Below are 21,100 nucleotides of genomic sequence, written 5' to 3'. Positions count from 1 at the left end.
TGGTATTAGATGTCAGAATTTCACAAGAGAAAGACCTCAGTCTCAGGCCGGAGCATTAGCTCTTAGACAATGATAAAGCCCTTATTCCCAGGGCTAATTGGAAAAGAGTACTAATATTCTTGTCTTTAAAATGCAGAGTGCATTGATACATGGAAAATGATAGCCAGAGAAAAAATTCTCGGTGAAGATTTTCCACCTACCAATGACAAAGAGAGTCGCTTAGTATAAAATACTGTAGGAGGCTTTCATGTTAATGACTTTAAAATACCACAAAGAAAATAGGCTGAAACCTATGAGACAAAAGGTTGGTTAGGACTCACCTGCTAGTATACGAACAAAGTCTCCTATTCAGATTTTCATTATATAGCAGTGTCATCCCATTCTTATTCTCCTCTGCTTTTTTTAGACTTTCATTAATTGAAACTCTTCAACTGTTCTACTACTCAGAACAATTAAAATTCTCTCTTACTGTCTCCATGTTCTAGGGCCCTCCTACCTTAATGAGTATGCACTGAATATTACCCCAATAAATCTGTATTTATTTAACTGTGTCTTCCCAACTATCAGGTGACTGGCTTGAGGAACTCATTTCCTGACCTCCTTACACCATCAGATGAAAATCAGCTGTGTGAGAGTGAGGTGGGATGTGGGAGATGAGGACCATAAAGAAAGATGCAGACCACACCCGTGATATCCTGCCCACATGCTGCCCTGGGGGCTGAAAAGAAGGTAGCTGATGGCTCTTTGGTGGCCAGTCTCCAGCTGGCTTATTCTTAGCCCCACCTTTTCTTCTCGCAAAGCAGTCACACTCAGGGAGTACTCAAGAAGTGTGTGTGGGATTAGAGAGAGAATTTGTGTAACATTCTCTTTTTCTATATAAGTGTAAAGTGATTTTACTCTTTTCTCAAAGGGAAACTCAATTTTCTTTTTCTTTTCATTCCTACATTGTGTGTAGGGTCAATTCTGCTTGACCTATTTTGTGAAAATCACATACGCCTATTAGAAATTCCATGATTTTCTTTTCTGTGGAAATGTTCATTTGAAACTTTTTAAAGCACACGTTTTACCTTTGGCAAGTAAAAACATAACACTGGAATGGCTTGCTGAATTTCAATACTGAAGAATAAGGTCTCATGAAAGTATTCAGAAAATTTACCTGCAGTCGTGTATTAGAAGCAACAACCAGACCATTCCTCAGGATGGAGTGCCAGTTTTCAATGTGTGAGCCACTAAAACACAGAGGAAGGGAAGGAAAAAGCAAAATAAAAAACTGATAACCTTCTAAGGTAGTCGCAATATAACAAGTCATGGCATCTTCTCAGAGTTGTGAGTTTGCTAGTCAAGTATCATGTAGGGCACAGTCCAGGGCTAAGAGCCATCTGCTAAACGAGGATGTCTTCCTCCTCACACATTTCTGGAAGACTGAACAGGGGACACCCCCCAACATTAAGCCATATATACTCACTGAAATGCAAAGGTGCTTCCAAAGAGTTTTTTAGCAGCTCTAAAATTGGATTCTTTGGCTGGTGGACTGCTAAGAAGAAGGAACTGATGGGGAGTGTGCATGAACTTCAGTTGCTGCCATTTAAAACAAAACATAATAAAACATGTCAAATTTAACATGATGACAATTTCAAATTTTCTTGGTTTAAGAATGATCTAGTTTCATACCATAATAATTTATATTAACAGGATCATTCCTATAAAAAAACCCTGCATAAATGATAAATCACATGGAATTGCTGATATGAAGGATAATTCGTTAGGCTAATGGAAAAGGAATAGGAGACAGACAATCCAAAGTCATTTATATTTAGCTTTGGAATATGCTATGTAATCATATTCAAGCAGATCTGTCTTCCTAATTACATTTCTTTTTGAGGACTTTTATTACTGAATTCCCTAAGCATCCACTAGCTATTCAACTGGGGAAATATCTGAGAGTTTGCTAAGCAGAAAAGTTAGTTTGAGATTTTAAAATTGCAAAAATCATCATCATGCTTTATTTGTATATATTTATAAAACTGGAAATTACCTACATTCAAATGTTAGTTCCCCCCTCATTCGTGGAAAAAAATTAAAACAGAATCTTTTGAATTGTTTGCTTGACAGTTTTCTAATTGCTGCCCTTTTCCCTAAGAATATATATACATACACAGGAACCCAATATATAGGAATCTCATAGTTTAGAGAGTCATGGAGAGAGAGTTTAGATTTTAGATAGCTCCTAGGTGACGATCAGAACTGAAATCTGAGTCCATTAGCTTTTTCTTTACTTCGTAAGGGTATTAGGCCGATAAATAAGATATCTGGGAGGCAATGTCTTCTTCGATGAAGCTGTGCCAACATTAAACTGACAATGATAAAAAGCATATTACCTTTTCCTGGTCAATCTCTAGATAATGTTTATCACTTGTGGAATAACTAAATGATTTCATATTGATTTGTTGACTAGAAATAAAAAGACCGAAACTGAATTTGATTTCTTGGAAAAAACGTGGAGGTGGGGTGTATGTGGTAATTTCGAACTGAAGAATTTAGGCTTATACTGAGTTCACTTTAAATTCCTAGAGAGACTGCCTAAAAACATAGGGGCCAGTTCTCCCAACTAATAAGTACTCCTCCCATTTCTGTATGTACATATATGTGAAAAAACGACTTACCCTGTTAACTGGCAGTTTCACAATATGTGACCTATTACTTGAAATAACCCTGAAATTAATTAAAATAATCCATCAGTCACAAATAAATGCCACACATATTTAAACTTGTTTTTTTTTTCAGTTTGCAAGTGATTAAAACTTTCTTTTGCTGTGACATAAACTAAATTGAGTAATAATTTTACTTAATTATATCATTTACCTTTGCTTCCTGAAATAATTTAAAGACCTTTATGTAATAAAAAAGATAATATTTTACTCTTAGAAAACACAGAAGTAGCTCTTTAAAACTTAAGACATATAGTATTTAATATTTAATAACTACTACCTCAGATATCAGCAAAATGAATATTTATGAATATACTTTCAAATAATGAGAATCTAAATTCAAAGATTCATACATCTGCTTCCTTTGTTCCTCCCTCTATTATCTAACTAAGAATGAGTTTTAAGATGCTTTTCTTTCTTTAAATATCTGAGGATCTTTGTGTTGATATATACAATGGTTTTTCACAACCTGGTATTCACCATATGTAGATAATAAAGTTGAAAAAAAAATTCAGGTATCTGAAATAACTAATTGTCATATGCTTTTCAGTATAGAAAATAATCACTAAAAATGTAAAACATGTTGGTAAATTTTATTCATGAAAGAAGAGTGACTAACAAGCTGAAGAAAATAATTAAAAGTAAACAACCAGGTTGACTTCAGGGAAAAAAAAAAAGAGATTAGATATTTGAGATTTTTTAACCTTCATTATGAATACAACTTAATGTGACAATTTAAACAGTTAAAATTTAAAAAGTATGTGTTATTTTATTCAATTTGTCAGAATTTTAATAATAGATTTTAAAAGATACAAAGAAGAGAGACTTTTAAAACCTAATTTTTGTCATGGTCTTCTTAGACTAAATTAAAAGTGTTTCTATAAGATTCTGCCTAAGTGAAAGTTAAGTACTTAGAACCATGATGTCGCCAGATTCTTTCTCCTTTGCCCATCTTTACACAATTTTTCAAAACCTCCTGGTACAGCCTGGAGTAAGTACTCATTCAGACCAATCTCTTATAATCTTTACATGTGCATTACTCCATGATAACCATGGTCAATTCCATAGTCTTTGAGTTGTGATTTCAAAGAGACATACATAAAACCTTCAAAGTTATCATGAGTAGACACTATTGTTTTCTTTCTGCAGATGAGAAACCAGAGGGCAAAATTATTTGAAGTAAGTGTTGTAGCAAGGTGAGTTCTCAGCCCACCTCTCAACTACTCCTTTAACCCTCCTTCTAGGATCCACGCTGGGCTAACGCTGTGCCCTTCACCAGGCTTTCTCGGAAACATCTGCATTATCAAATAAAGAGTTTATCAAATTTATACTGTCTTCGTTGTTAACAGAATAAATTAAACAAAATGTACATTTTAGAAAAACTTTCAGTAGATGTTTGAGGCAGTGAGCTTTATCACTTAGTTAACTAGAAAATTAAATGAACCAAAATGGCTTAACCACGTAATCCAGCCAAATTTTTAAAAACTATAGATAAACTGCCATCAACGGCACCATATATCTGTGTAGTGCACATAGCAGCATTTTCTTCCTCTTGTGATGCACAAGTTTTAATTAAAGTGAGAGTCATTAAGGATTCTTGGACTGTAAAATCACCAGGCCTCTTAGGCTTGTAGAACTGTAGCACTGCAGGTCTTGTAAAATAGGCTTTTTTTTTTCCCCCCCTTAAAGCAGGCAGTAGAAATTGATGCAGTTTTCATTAAGAGGAAAACTAAATTTTATACCATTGCAGTAAGGGATGAGCAAGGGGATCTTGTTTATCCATCTGCTTCTTGATTTCCAGATATGGTGCCTGAAAAAAAGTCATTATATGTCTTGATTTTTTTCTTGAAAATTCCTTTATTCCTTCTTAGTTTTCACATTTGCAAAAGGAAAATCAGATTGGACCAGTATGCCTAATTCAGATAAACCTGCATAGCTGTGGTTGTGACATGGTCATGGCAACTACCACCTCAGCTGTTTCTCCGCAAGATTATATGAACTCTAATTTTCCATGAAGCACAAAGAACTTGCCCAAACATTTTGCTAAGACACTTGACCAAAGTTTAGCCTGGCTTCTATGCACTGGGCCAAGGTCCTACAGCCCTGCTGAGTCCTTTGCTCAAGAAAACCCAATGCTGTCAAAACACAAAAGTAACAACCCACACTGCTAATCTGTCCGTGATTCTCTACTTATCCCTCTCCCCTGAAATTTTTCATTTCCACAGAACACCTCCTTTTCACTTTTATGTAGCCCCTTTTTCTCTCTGTCTCACATTAAATCTTTAGTCACCTTTGTCTTACTCAGAAGTGACCTCATCTCACAATGGGAGTCTCTCCCCCTCTACTGCAGTTCTTAAATAAATCTGTCTTGCCACCTTTACCAAGTGCCTGGTTTCTCCTTGACATTTTTAACTTTTTAAACTAATGGTAAAGCCAAACTCGTCATAGCTACTGCTCATGCTCATATCTGAGGGTACTGACTTCAGGCAGATCTTCACATGAGAAGATTGGACATAATTTACGTACGAAGATGACCCCTTTCTTTTAAAAGTATTCATGGAATTCACCCAGACAATTATCCTTTTCATGGAACAAAAGACAATCTGTCTGTGACAATTTAGGTCTATCTATAGGACCGTCCATTCTTGAAAATAGGACAGCATAATGTCGTATTTCTTTGGAGAATTTTAAAGAATCTGACATGATAAAAACCTGACAGCATCCCTATGAAGTATAGGCTGAAGGAGGACGCCACGTTGCTATTTACCATTTTGACAGTGAAGACACTTAGGCATTAAGCAATGAAGCAACGTGCCCAAGGTCACAGGCCACGTCACTGATGAGCAAACTACTGCATGGGCCTCCAAATTCCTAGGCTGACACTCACTCATCTCCACTGCCTCCTATTAAAATAGCTTACACGTGACCCAGAAGAAAGGAAGCAATTCTTGGCAGAGCGCTGATCCCAGAGTCTGAGTTTGTAGCTATTTTTAAATCCAAGAATGATCTGGAACTAGGGCTAGGGTATAGTATAAATACCCTATACCAAAGTTTTTGGTAACTAAAAATGTTTATTTAACTTTACTGAAGATACTGCAATAGGTTCTTTGTTTTCCCCTAAGTGGAAATGCATTTATTGTTTTCTTTTCCTTATACAAATAATACATATTTGTTTGAAAAGAAATTCAGGTAATATAGAAAGGACATAGAAAAACAGCTGGAAAGGATGACGGTGTTTAAGTAAATAATAGAACTTGCAAATTAAAAGATCTCTTGCTTATTCTTGTCTGACATATACTAAGTGTTGAATGAATGAATGAATGAATACTTGACGAATAAGTAACTAATGAAAGAATCAAGAATCAAATTTGGGAATGTAAAAACGTACTTTGGGAGCACATTTGTAAATGGAGTAGATGTGATGGCAGGGCAGGGGGATAATGGGAGTAAGCGGGTGGGGGAGTGACACAGAAGCTTTGTGGCCCCCAACACAGATGATGACCCAGAGTACTACTTGCTTTTTATAAACCTGCAAAGGCCTCTGGGGCCGTGTAAGCCTTGAAACCACCATATGCCAACTGAACCCATGATGTGTGTTGTCAATTACAGAATATTAATTTCTGCTCATAATGATGAGCTTTAAACCTCTCTTCAAGTCTTTGGCAGGAGAAAGGCCTCAATAATTCAATAGGATGTACTTTTCCAAGTGCTGGACTATAGCCCAGTGATATAATACACTTTCATAAAAATCCCTGAACCCTGCTCATCAAATTCTTCCACCAAAGCCTCCCCAATGGCCCAAAATATAAACTCATACCTTCAAAGTATCTGGCGTCTTCCAAATTTGTTTTGAGATTCAGTGTTACTTCTAAAATATTTATGTATAATTTACACCTGATAGAATGTTTTTATTTTAACATTAAAATGATACTTTGAAATTGCTACTGTTAATTAAAACTGACAGTCTAGGAAGATGGTACCAGACTTAACTTTTGCCTTAAGGTATCCTGACAAATTCTCAGCTGAGTTTGAGAGCAGAAAATTAGGATTATAATTATGCAATTACCCTCCAAAGTCACAGTGATAGCATGCCAATACACTGATGTCATTTAATTAAAACATCCTAGTACAAAACAATTTTAATTTTTTTAAGATTTTAATTTTACTCTCATGTAATAGAAACGTCTACATTTCACTGCAGAGCCAGTACTCTCAGATATTTTAAAAATATAATTTCACTCAAGCAAAACTGAACCGTACAAGACTACAAGATGATATACTTACTTGTGTCATTTCTCTAATAGAAGTTATGCTATCCAAAGCTTTCATTACTCGATCATAGTTCTTTTTCTGTTTGAATGAGGAAAAAATAGTATTCACTATAAGCCTTTGTAAATCTGCACATTACTAGAGAAACATATTGTTTTGTACCTGAATTTTCCATCAGGGTCAATTTAAAAGCAATGACTGAGTTGTGTACATAAAAGGGAAGACTTTAATAAGGTGGCTCAAGGACATGGGATTTATAACTGAGTCAGAGAGAAGGAAAAAAGAAAACAACGCCAGTTCTAGTATAAGCACATAAAATCATGTTCAGCCTACAGGGGAAAAGCTATAAATACAAAATGATACTAGGCTCCTGATTCTGTTTTCACTACTAAAAAATTAAGCCATAATGAATAAAGCAAGCATAGAATCCTTCTAAAATACAAAATTCCACTTTAAATCTAACAATTTCATTTTGCTTTTATTTTCTTTTGATTAGAAGATTGTTGCCAAAAGAGTATGATTAATAAGTGTATAAATGACACCATACATTGAACTGATAATTCATTTTTAAGTATATTGTAAATACTTGCACTGTTGCCACTTAGGAAGGAAGGAAAGTTTTTCCTAGGAGGTTTGATATAGTCATTGTTTCTATAAAATGATTTCAAGATGAATAGTAATAGAAACTAAGGCAATTGTGGCTCTCATGCAATTTGAAAATTGTGTTATTTTAGAAGAATTCTGCCTAACCTCCATGAATATTTATAAATTTTGTTTTCTCAAGAAATGCCGGTTGATTAATGAGTTAAACTTTTTAATAACTTTCATATAACTGGAGAGGGAGGGAGATCAAGGGAGAGTAAAATAAAAAATACAAGAGAAAAAGGGAAATTTGTCCCTTTATCCATGATCCTCAAAATTAAAATGAGATTATCAAAAATATATAATGAAATTAAAATAATCATGTCAACCATTATAAACCAATTTTTATAGCTATTTCCCTACCTTCCATGAAGATGGGATGGGTAAAGATAAGAATTTGAGGGGGTTCAATGCGTCTTGTTCCACAAAGATGAAGCTGTGAAATGATTTTAAAGGAGAAAAGGAGAGGGGAAGCCACAGAATATGGGGAGGACAAAGTGGAAGTCAACTGAGTTTGTGGAGAAAGAATCATATTTAGTCAATGGATAGAGTTCATGACAGGTCATGGATACAATGAGTTAGTGAGTTAGTCACAAAAGAAGAAAGCTAAAGAGACTGCAATCTCAATTATCCTTAAAAGGAACCTGTGATTGGTGTGTTAGGATAGCTACTCACCCTGGGGTTGAAGGCCAGCATCTGAGGGTCGTTAGGATCTACCACAGAAGGATATGGCTCGAAAATGACAACTTTTCTAGGAGATTCCAATGCAGACCTACACATGGATACTAGTAGGTCTACCACCTTGAAATACATACATAAGAGAGTTACTACCCTTCAGGTTTTATCAAGTGCTTTGCCATTGTTTATCCCTCTCACAGTAATTAATTAGGAAAGATTCAGGATGGCTATCAATCTCTCAAATCTGTAATTTGTAGCTTTAGCACAAATTTGACCAAACTTGACTTTTAAAGTAACTAATATGGGTTGCTTCCAACTATTCACGCCTTACTAGCTCTGTAACAGTAGTGTGTGTTTGTCATGAAAAGGAACTACATGCGAACATTGTTGCAAGCTCTAAGGCAAGACAATGAGCAAGACAGGTCTCTGCTCTTGTGGAATTTACCTTTCAATGGGGGAGGTGTGCTGAAAAATCAGTTAAACAAATACAGGCTTGAAGACAGTTTTTGGTAGTGTTAAGTGCTATGAAACAGGCCTGGAAGACTAAGGCAGCAGGGGGGTACTGTCTTAAAGTGGCCAGAAAACATGGTGATGCTTCAACAGAGACCTGAATGGGAGGAAGACCATCTGGGGAGAAACCATTCCAGGTGAAGAAAACTCCTCCAAGAACAGTAAAAATCTCCTGACAGCATCTTACTTCTTCCTACTCTTTTCTGCCAAAAGCCATCAATAACCACTGATTTGCTAAACATCCTGGCCTTAATCCTAGGTTCTATGATTCCCCTGCAGTTTCCTAAGAGGCAGTACTGCATAGAAATCATCAGCATGGCTCTCCTCCCTAGTTCCTAAAACAATATGCTCTAGCAACTGAATCAAGAAAACCCACACTGTCTAAAGCGACAGAGCTCACCAGAACAGACATATCTACGGTGTGATGAGAAGAGACTTCATAAGGAAGCAGATAACTTAATCTTTATAGGGAAAGATATTTCCAGAAAGTTTTTAAACAGGCATTTAAAAAATGCACAGGAAGAGTAGGACTTTTTTTTATTCTTGTGGTTAATGAGGGTGCATTGTGACCTAATGATAGTAGTAGGGCTCACTATGTTGTGTGTATACTCACAAAAACACATCACCCAATCACAGCATCCAGAATTTCCAGTGACCTAAAATAATTAGCAACACTCAAGCCACTGGGTACAGGATCTACAAACAACACATCCCAAAGTACACAGACATACACACCCACAGTACTCACTCAGAAATGGTAGAACTGAAACAGCTAATATGTTTCTACCACACCATTCCATTTATGTGTGTGTGTGTGCAATAAATTGGATTCCAAGCAACACATATAATAATAAAGACATAATAGAATTCTCCTTTTTGTTGTCCTCTCCCATACTCATATTCCATTTACCCCAGAAAGCTGCACCTTAACCCAGATACAAACTTTTTCATTGTTATCTGGTCTCTCAATAAGAGAAGACCCAAGCAAGAATCCCTGAGAAAGAATCATTAGTAAAATAAAACAGACTTTTCTGAAACTTTTGGGAGGAGAGAATTGGTACAGTATTATACAAATCTTAAAAATTATATGCATCACAGTATGCATTTGAAGCTTTGTAAGAGTACATGCCCTTCAGATATATGGTCAAATGGCTTTTGACAAGGTTTCCCAGACCAGTCAGTGGGGAAAAGATAGTTTTTTCTACAACGGATGGTGGGAAATCTGGGTATACACGTGCAGAAGAATGAAGATGGACCCTTATCTTATACCACACACAAAAATCACTCAAAATAGAATAAAAATCTAACAAAAAAACCTTAAACCACAAAATTCTTACAAGAAAACAGGGGAAAAGCTTCATGACATTGGATTTGGCAATGGTTTTTTTGGTTTTGACACCAAAGGTATGGATGACAAAACCAAAAATTGACCATAGGACTATACAAACTTAACATTTATGTATCAAAGGACACAATCAAAGACAGTGAAAAAGCAACATGCAATGATAGACAATATTTGCAAATAATTTATGATAAGCAGTTAATACCCAGAATACATAAAGAATTCCTATAACTCAACGACAAAAAAATCAAACAACTTGATGTTAAAATGAGGAAAGTAACTGAATAGACATTTCTTTTAAGAAGATATACACATGGCCAATAAGCATATGAAAATATGCTCAACATCCCTAGTCATCAGAGAAATGCAAATAAAAATCACAATGAGATACCACCTTACAAGTATTATAAGGATGGCTACTTTTATATATGATGGCTACTATATATAAAAATAAAAAAAACCAGAAAATAACAGGTGTTGGTGAACATATGGAGAAATTGGTACCCCTGTGCACTGTTGATGGGATTATAAAATGGTGCAACCACCACAGAAAACAATATGGCGGTTTCTCTAAAAAGTTAAGAATAGAAATTCCATATGATCCTGCTGGAAGTGACAATCTTACCCATGGTTATATATCCAAAAGACCTGAAAGAAGGATCTTGAAGAGACATTTTCTTAGCTGTGTTCATGGCAACATTATTCACAATAGCCAAGAAGTAGAAGCAACCAAAATATCCACTCACGAATGAATGGATAAACAAAACATGGTGTGTATACATATATACACACACACAATGGAATATTATTCAGACTAGGAAAGGAAAATTCTGTCACCTGTTATAAAATGGATGAACCTTGAGGACTTTATGCTAAGCGAAATAAGCCAGTCACAAAAAAGTCAAATATTGCACGACTTCACTTATGAAGTACATAAAGTAATAAAATTCACAAAAATAGAAAGTAGAATGGTGGTGGGAGGAAAATGGGAGTTGCTGAATGAGTAGAGAGTTTCAGTTCCACAAGATGAATAGTTATGGAACTCTGTTTCACAGCAATGTGGATATACTTAACACTACTGAACTGTGTGCTTAAAAATGATGAATGTAGTAAATTTCATGTTAGATTTTTTTTTACCACAATAAAAAAGGTACTAATGGATACAATAATAACCTGAACAATGTTCCCCTTTCAATCACAGACTTATTAAACACCTTGTGCCCAAAGCTTCAAAACAAAACTACTAAAAAGAGTATATGCATTGTTTTGTCAATAATTTCACTGGTGGATTTAAGTAAATTATAATGAAAATAATGGATATCGTGGTAAATAATTAAATTAATAGAATATTTTTGTTACTATATGTCCTAACCTAACTCTCAAGAAACAGTGTAACCACCCTGGTAAAATTCTGTGCTGTCTACCAAAGTTTCATACTCCTTGTATGGATGTAGGGCTACTGCCCAGAGGCAACTGCTGGGCAAGGGACTGTCCACCCTTTTTGTCTACATCAGGCCATATACTAGTTTTAACCAATGGATAGTAAGTGGAAAAGAGCTGAGCTGAAGAAGAAACAGGTCTGTCTTCTCCCCTTTTCTCTTTCCTTCTGCTTGGCGTATGGAAAACAGCAGCGCTCTGGGGTACACGGAATCCATTTCCTTAATGACCACACAAAGCTGCTCAACAAATATTCCAACTGGACAGTGGTGTGAGTTAGAAATAAAAGTCTACTTTTTTTTTTTTTTTTTTTTTTTTGGCTTTTTAGGGCCGTACCCACAGCATATGGAAGTTCCCAGGCTAGGGGTTGAATCGGAGCTGCAGCTGCCAGCCGACACTATAGCCACAGCAATGCAGGATCCCAGCTTCGTGTGTGACCCACACCACAGCTCATGGCAATACCATATCCTTAACCCATTGAGTAAGGCCAGGGATTGAACACACACCCTCATGTATACTAGTCCGTTCTTTACTTCTGAGCCACGATAGGAACTCCCACAAAGTCTACAATCTTAAGTCATTTTAACTGTACAGCTTATCTGTTACAGAAGATAGCATTCATAATCTTTGAACAAAGAAAGGCTCAAATCACAGTGTTTGGATCTGTATTCATTTTGCACATGCTAATTTTTCCCTGGATTAAAACGATGTACAATACACCCTGGAAAAGATGCAGATTTAAAATTGTAGACCAATGGCCTTCAAACATTTCAATAGTAATTCCTCCCTTTCTTTCTTGCTTGCTTTCTTACTTTCTTGTTTTCTCTCTTGCTTTCTTCTTCTTCTTCTTCTTTCTTTTTTTTTTTTTTTTTAAAGAAAATCATATATGAGTACCCAATACATAAAAAAATAAAATGGAGCTGCTGTTCTGGTCAAAGTGATATTTGGAGGCCCGGAGCCCCAGCTGTTGAGACACTCTCCTCCCAGCCCGGCCTCCTGCAGCATCCCTCTAAGAAACCTCCAGAGCTCCTCAGGGCACCACTTAAAATGCAGGAGTCAATTGATGCCACAAGACTACAGAGACATAGTGTCTATTTAGAGAAATAATCCATTTCCATGTAATCTCGAGGATTATAGTCAGAATACTGGAGTATTTCCCTTAAAGTAGTGAAAACTTTGGCTCTGGAGTAGAATCCCTAAATTCTCTAATTTTTTTGGATACTGATCTTTAGACCCAAATCACTAAGTTGATCTGATCAGGTACTTGTGCTCTGTTAGTCTTTTATATAATCCAAAAGTAATTTCTCCTTAAGAACCATTATTTTTAAAGATGTATCTATAATAAGAGGGAAAAAAAATTACTAGTTTTCCTCCTAATCAATTATTCTTTATTTCGAGGCTTTACTTCCTTTCCATTTCAAATTGTTTGAGAGACATTTTATATCTTACAAAATGCACAAACATTAACTATACTCCTTGAAGAATTAAACATAATATATATACATGTATATTGATACACACACCTGTGTAAAGTTTATTTTTACATAGCTATAAATAGCATCATTAAAGTATCTTTTTTTCTTTCTTTTCTTTTTTTTTAGCAGTATTAGTTCCAAAGGATGAAATAACTTTCACATTAAAAACAAACAAACAAAAAAAAACAACAAAAAAAACACCAAAAAAAAAAAAAAAAAGGAAAAGAAAGATAAAAGCTCACCATGGTTAGATACATTTAAGAAACCCTCTACATATAGGTTAGTCATTGTCTTAAATATCAGGGATTCTCAGAGCTTTTCATACGCATATTTGCACTTACTGGGTATAGTGGCAATATTAAGATGTGTTTTTGAAATTTATTTTAATAATGGAATTATTTTTTTCACATCTCATATGACAAACATTCTACTGTATGCCTTATTTTCACTTACAACCCATTATATCTCAAATAGTGTCCCTAATATTCCATCAAGTGGATGCATCTTAGTTTGGTTCATCGGTGAAATAACTAGGTTAAGGGAATGTAAATCTATGAGGCCTGGGCTGTCTGTGTTAATGGTTGTACTGCCTGTCACATGGCAGGCATTTGATACTGAAAGAATGACCATATGTCTACTGCATGATCATTTTTCCACCCATCTTTGTGAATTTTGTAAAATTTTTATACACTTAGCTTCCTGTTGATTTATAGTGAAGCTAAATATTTTCTCATTTTTTTTCTTACTAACTATAGGTCCACATTTGTGAATTGTGCATTCATTTCTTCTATTAATCTGCTATGATTTTCATGTTTTTCATCTCAATTTTTAAGGCTTCATGTAATTAAGTTTGTAGCAAAACACACTTTTTCATTGTGTTCACTATTTTTATCAAGTAAAAAAGGAACATAAAGTAGGTATGGACTCAGATCTGATATTTTGATATTTTTATGATTTCTTGTATCTGCATATGCATGAACCTGATGCACCACCTAGGCTGCGCATGCTTACTTTGACTCTTCTCTAGTTTGTATATAGCCTTTTTTTTTTTTTTTTTTTTTTTTGGTGGCTGTACCTGTGGTGTATGGAAGTTCCTGGGCCAAGGATTCATTCTGAGGTGCAGCTGTGACCTATGCCGCAGTTGCGGCAATGCTGGATCCTTTAACCCACTGTGCTGGGCCGAGAATTGAACTCATGCCTCCACAGTGACAAAAGCCATTGTAACTGTATTCTTAACACACAGTGCTATAGCGGGAAACCCTGTATATAACATTTTTAAACAAAACTATTCTTTAAGCTTTCTGGAATTTGTTTTTGCACCCAGTGTAAAGAGCTAAAATATTTTTCTCCCCATGTTGCAGGTCACTTGTTCCTATTTCACTAAACCATGTTTATTTTACAACATGATGTGATACTTCCTTTAATATGTACTAAATGTATTTGTAACTTAACCTATTTGGGAGATAATCTGTCTTTCTACTCATTGCCAGCACTGTATTTTGTCAAAATATCATAGGATTACATAATACAGCTTTGTATATGGTTGGTCTCCCTTAATTAACTTTCATTATTTTTTAAGTTTTCTGTAATTTTTTTCTTTTAGACTTATTAGAAATTCAGTCAAATCCCACAAATAAAAAAAAAAAGTAATCGAAATTGTAATGAAATTGCATGAAGTACCAAGTTTGGGCACCTTTACAATTTATTTTTTTCCTTTCCAGAAACATGGAACACTTCTCTATTTCCAAGTTGTTTCTTTGTTTTTTATATTTTTCCTTCTATATCATAAACACTGCTATTGTAAAATTGAATGTGCTCTTTTTATTGTATGTTCTGCTCATTATCTTCTCACCTAAATTTTAAAAATAAATTGGCTTCCCTTTCATGGCACTAAAACTTTACAAAATAAACTTTAGGTAATTCAAGTGCAAGGGTTTCAGTATCTCATATTCACCATGTGAGAAAGAGACAATTATTTTCCAAACAATAGAAAGGTGGTTTAATTTCTCCTCTTGGCAATTACGAAATGACAAAATACACATTTTAAAATTGGCAAAATTTAGTTTCTATCTAAAAATGTCAAATGCTGGCTTGCCTTTTAAATCTATCAATAAACTACCAAAAGTTTGCCCCAAAGAAGGACAGAGTAAATGTAACTAGTGCAACAGAATAAATTTTTCAAATCAAAATATGGAATAATTGGTATTATGTGTTACTACCTGAGCTCCAGTTGCTATTTCATCAGCAGCTTCATTCATTACTCCCAGGGTTTGAAAAGCAAATACACACAGCTCTCGTTCACACACAGTAGGCTACAAGAGAAAGAGGAATCAATTCAACATTTTTCCCATCTTTTGATTCCTAAATTAAATACATGACATTCTTTATAATAGAAAATGCAAAGTTTTAGAACGTTAAAAAGGAAGAAATATTATGTAAATATTATTTACAATAGCCAAGATATGTAAGCAATCTAAGTGCCCACTGACAGATGAAAGGATAAAGAAGATGTGGTATGTATAAATCCAGTGGACTATTACTCAGCCATAAAAAGAATGAAATATTGTCATTTGTGAGAACACAAACAGACCTAGAAAGCATTATGCTAACTCAAATAAGACAAAGACAAATACCATATGATTTCACTTGTATGTGGCATCTAAAAAATAAATGAACAAATACAGCAAAAGAGGGAGGTTAAGAGGTACAAACTTCCAGCTACCAAATACATGAATCACAAGGATGAAATGTAGAGTGCGGGGAATATAGTCAATAACAATGGTATGTCTTTGTATGATGACAGATGGTAACTAGACTTAGCATGGTGATCATTTTGTAATGTATAAAAATATTAAATCATTATGTGGTATACTAGGAACTAGCAAAGTATTGTAAGTTAACTTATTTCAGAAACAAACTCATAGAAAAAGAGATCAGATTTGCCGTTATAAGAGGGGGTCAGGGAAGGGGGAATTGATGAAAGTGGTCAAGAGGTACAAACTTTTAGTTATAAGATAAATATTAGGAATATAATGTACAACATAATACAATTAACACTGCTGTATGCTATATACGAAAGTTAAGGGAGTAAATCCTAAGAGTTCTCATTACACAAAATACTTTTTTCTTTTTCTTTCTGGGTTATTTTGTATTAATATAAGATGATGGATATTCATTAAGCTTGTTGCAGTAATCATTTCATGACACATGTAAGTCAAATCATTATGCTGTACACCTTGAACTTACACAGTGCTATATATACTCATATCTCAATAAAACTGGAGTGGGGGTGGGGAAGGAAAGAAATACCACTTTATTTTAAAAAATCAAATTTCTAAATTTAGGTAACAATTAGTAAATATTTATTAACTGATACAGAGTCACATATATGATAAAAAAATTTCGGTTAATTTTAGGCACTTGTACACAGAATGATTTAGCAATAGGTGAAAATATCCTTAAATTGGAAATCCATCTCGCCTGCTGAATATACATTTGCACACGAGATGTATTAAAAAAAAAAAGCCGATATCTAAGCTGGTGATATACTTAAAAATGAGATTGAACCCCAAAGCTGTGTAAAACAAATATACAAAGGAGAATTCCATTTCTTCCTAGGTAATTTTCTCTGGAAGAAATAAGCATGACTCGGCTTACTTGCCACCCAGCTCTTGAAAGATTGGTTTTGTTGCAAAGACTTTTGACTTCAATAACCTCCTGAAGTCAACAGCGCTGAAATATACACTCTGCAATTGCTTTGGAAGAGCTCTCATCTTTCAAATCTAATACAGTGTCATCTGTTTGATTTATCTTATCTCCCAAGTTACATTGCATTAGGTAGCTGATGAAGCCTAACACGATGCAGCCTGGGGTGCCCGGCTCAGCAGACAGACGCATTTGTTAGTGCCACTGCTCCTATGCTCACTCACTTCAAAGGATGGCTTGGTCTACTGCTTGACTAGTGGGAAGCATGGCCCCATTCCAAGCATCCTTTATGTTCAGAATGGGCCCGTGTGGGGGCTTTGTAGACAAAAAGCATGACCAATCACACAAAGCTTTTGATTGGCGTTCCCCAAAGAGAATTTCTGCAAAAAATAAATTGATATATTTACTTTGTCAGCCTGAAAAGGACAGTTTGATCCCATTTCAGAAACAACAGGAAAAACTACCTATGGTAGGAAATTAAAGTAAGTTCTTCAACCAGACTCAAGCTACACACATTACTGTATCTATCTGGATACATACAGAGCAGACTGTTCAATTTCTACTACTTTTTCTTTTACTTTAGTGTTTAACCTATTCTTGATCTTCTGTTTGTGTGTGTGTGTGTGTGTGTGTATGTGTGTGTGTATCTATATGCATATACGTTTGCCCCTCAATTTCCCCCACTGACATTGGGTTGTTTCTTCTGTTCACTTTCTACGAGTGTGGTATGGCTTGAAATAATAGCAGCAACCATTTTTGTTGCACATTTACTATAGTGTCAAACACCATATCGGTGTTGAGTATAGTGAAACTCTAAGCAAATGAGAACCAGGGAAGCTAAACCATGGAAATCATAAAGGGCCATAGGCATTAATTCATGTACTAGCATATCCAAAGTTTACTGAGGAAGTACTCAGAGACACAGAAGGTACTTTGTTTTTCATGACTAGAATCCATCAATTCCAAAGCTGAATAATAAGAAAAGGCTCATTTAATGTGTGTGTGTGTGTGTATACACTAGTGTGTGTGTGTATGTATATGTGTATATACACACACACTACAGATACAGTGTGTATATATATATTTATATATGTTTTTATTTGAACCTTGGATAATTAATTATACTTATTTTCTGATAATCCAAATATACATGTATTTATGTAAGTGTGCTCCCACACATATGCCAGGGAGTATAACGGTAGAAACGTTTTTGCTACCAAATTGTTGCCTTAAACAATATAATTGAAATAAAATACTCTGCTAAACTAGACTAAAAGATAATATTTTGGAGGATAATTTTTTGAAATTTTAATTCTCTAGCAGCAAACTTTGTCCCTCATCCTAGTTACTCATGCGCCATCCTGACTTTGTCTCAAATGATTTTTACCAATTTGGCCCAGACCTCCTAGTCTTTATCTTGGGTAACAAGTGAACAACAATTCAATGTTTCCTGCACTGCTTTCTCTGCATTACAGTTTCGTTCCCCTCCCAGACCTGTTTATATTCAAACCTCTAAATCTCCAAATTACATGGGCTTACCAACTGACTCATTAATAAACCTACATTCCTAATAATAAAGCTATGGCTTAGTTACTTTATAGACACTCCTTTTCTTTCCTGCATTTTTTTTTTGTTTGTTTGTTTGGTTGAAAAGTGACCTTTCCTCCCATACTCAAATTTGTAAGGCTGGTTTGTAGGAATATCCTGTTACTTCAACTGAAGAAGAAAATCAGGTACCCTAAAAACTTGTTTGGGGCGGGGGGTAGAAATTTTGCTATCACACTGAAAAAAATCAAAGTAGAACTACACTTTATATTCTTAAAAAATCATTTTATTTTTTCTTTCTTTTTAAAATAGCAACTATAGAGGTAGTAATATTGTGATTAATTTACATACCATACTAACACCAAACCAGGTAAACACTGTGAATTTTTTTTTTTTTTTTTCTTTCTAGGGCCGCACCCGCGGCATATGGAGGTTCCCAGGCTAGGAGTCGAATCGGAGCTATAGCTGCCAGCCTACACCACAGCAACGCAGGGTCCGAGCCTTGTCTGCGACCTACACCACAGCTCAGGACAACACCGGGATCCTTAACCCACTGAGCAAGGCCGGGGATGGAACCAGAAACCTCATGGTTTCTAGTCCCATTCATTTCTGCTGTGCCACGAGGGGAACTCCCACCAGTGAATTTTTTAAATGACAATGTTATAGTTGTAATTCATTTTTACTAGAACATTCAATAGAGTATTCAAGATATAAATGTGTTTAATTTTAAGATAACCATTTACCAACTAGTTTTTGCAGATTACTGATTTTCTCGCATGTTCATCTGCTTTTATCTGAGAGAAGTTCAAAATGTCAACACAAGATGGCGCACTAAAAGAAAGTTCTCAAATCATAAGTAATCAAGATTAGATGTCTCACCACTCACAGAAAGGACATCCTATTCAAGAAAAGAAATGGATTAATTCTTTCTTAAAAAAATGAGCAGTTACATTGTAATTAGTATTTCTCCACCTTAAGCCAATTACCAGCCAATCCCTGGCTCCTAACACATTCTGCAATAACTATATTATTTGCACAGAAAACTTCAGAATCAATTCAAAATAAAAAGAATCAGAGCGAATGGCTATGTGTATATGCATCACTGGGTCACTTTGTTGTACAGCAGAAATTATCATAGCCTTGTAAATTACACTTCAATAAAACTTAAAAAGGAATAGTACTTAAAAAAATTAAAAAACAAAACAAAACAGCCATTAAATAGCTATTACTGGACAAATGAAATTGTATGTTTCATTACATGTACTTTAATACAAAGTATGCATGCCTAAATATAACCAAAAATAGACAGTATTTACTAATCTGAGTTTATAATCAATTTACTAATTTCAACTTCTAAAATATTATCTATTCTTTCTTGAGGGGGCGGGGGCCTGCAGGTGCAGCATATGGAAATTTCCAGGCTAGAGAACAACTCGGAGCTACAGCTGCTGGCCAATGCCACAGCCACAGCAACACAAGATCTGAGCAGTGTCTGCGACCTACACCACAGCTCGAGGCAATACCAGATCCTTAACCCACTGAGGGGGGCCAGGGATTGAAGCAGCATCTTCATGGATACTAGCTGAGTTTGTTTTCGCTGAGCCACAATGGGAACTCCAAATACTACCTATTCGTAATGTTATACTATTTTATTGCCTTCAAGCAATTAGTCTCTCTAATGTAAGCTGTAAAACCATGGCAAGTCCTTCCTGCCATTACACACAATACATACAATATATTTGCAATATAACATTCACTACGCACCAATGAAAAACATGGGGTGCTTTATATGTCCCTAAGTTAAGATTCATTTTAGAAATTTTTAAGCTAAGATGAATAACTTCTAATTTTATTTGAATCAAAGCAATTTATATGTGAGCAGTAAAAGCATGTTTCAAAAAAATGGTTTTAAAGCCCTAAAGAATAGTTTAGAACCTAAAAGCATTTTAGAAACTTTGTGTTTTCAATGAATTTAAATTACTTCCTACTGAAAAGAGAAATGACGTAGCTCAAGAGAATCTAGCTGTGTATTCATATACAGCACAGTGTAGGTGAGTGGTTTGCAAACCTTTACTGCTATGGTTTTTTTGTTCAAACAAAATATTTCATGTAAGCCCAATATATAAACAGATAAAAGTGGATACTGTTCCAGGTGGAGCATATGTGCATGGTTCAGTTTTCCTAGCTATATAGAACATGGATAAAATCAGATTGAGCTCACCAGGTGGATAAGAGGACCAAGTGAGAAAGAGAACCAAGTGAGAAAAGGTTTATAAAATCTCCTTGAGACACAGAGAGGTATTTAAATATTAATGGTACTGGAGTTCCCTTCGTGGCCCAGCTGTTAACGAATCTGCCTAGGATCCTTGAGGATTCGGGTTTGATCCCTGGCCTTGCTGAGTGGGTTAAGGATCCACTGTTTCCATGAACTGTGGTGTAGGTCGCAGATGCAGCTTGGATCCTGCGTTGCTGTGGCTGTGGTGTAGGCTGGCCACTACAGCTCCGTTTCAAATCCTAGCCTGGGAACTTCCATATGCCGTGGGTGTGGCTATAAAAAGCAAAAAAATAAAAATAAAAATAAATAAATAAAAAATATTAAGGGTACTAAGTAACCTGGATAAGTTGTCTCTTTCATTTGTTTTAACCCAATGGGTATACAAAAGTAAGTATTTAATAAGAATTCTCATTGAAGCATGTTAGGAAGTAATATTTTTATTTTCATGCCCAGGGTTCATCAAAAGTCTTCATTTGTTGCTAAAATACTTCTTGCTAAAAAAGAAATGAGCAAT

At 35.2% G+C, this 21,100-nt stretch overlaps 1 protein-coding gene across 2 annotated transcripts in view; it reads right to left on the bottom strand.

Moving 5' to 3' along the window:
• Positions 1 to 21,100, bottom strand: part of PARP8 (poly(ADP-ribose) polymerase family member 8) — a 180,546-nt gene that overhangs the window by 21,053 nt on the left and 138,393 nt on the right. For both annotated transcript variants that reach the window (XM_003133932.6, XM_085002221.1), the window contains 7 exons: positions 15,281 to 15,373; positions 8,295 to 8,420; positions 6,993 to 7,058; positions 4,451 to 4,518; positions 2,664 to 2,712; positions 1,466 to 1,578; positions 1,157 to 1,229 (listed from right to left, as the gene is read on the bottom strand). In XM_003133932.6, the coding sequence (XP_003133980.2) occupies positions 1,157 to 1,229; positions 1,466 to 1,578; positions 2,664 to 2,712; positions 4,451 to 4,518; positions 6,993 to 7,058; positions 8,295 to 8,420; positions 15,281 to 15,373 (588 nt within the window). The remainder of the gene's footprint in view (positions 1 to 1,156; positions 1,230 to 1,465; positions 1,579 to 2,663; positions 2,713 to 4,450; positions 4,519 to 6,992; positions 7,059 to 8,294; positions 8,421 to 15,280; positions 15,374 to 21,100) is intronic.

The sequence above is a fragment of the Sus scrofa genome, chromosome 16 (assembly GCF_054392235.1).
Source record: "Sus scrofa isolate SSC_HxYL_T2T_F1_AM1 chromosome 16, Sscrofa_HxYL_maternal_Yorkshire_Landrace_v2.0, whole genome shotgun sequence".
Lineage (NCBI taxonomy): Eukaryota > Metazoa > Chordata > Mammalia > Artiodactyla > Suidae > Sus > Sus scrofa.
Note: the sequence above shows the minus strand (reverse complement) of the source record. Positions and strands in the feature narration are given on the sequence as shown.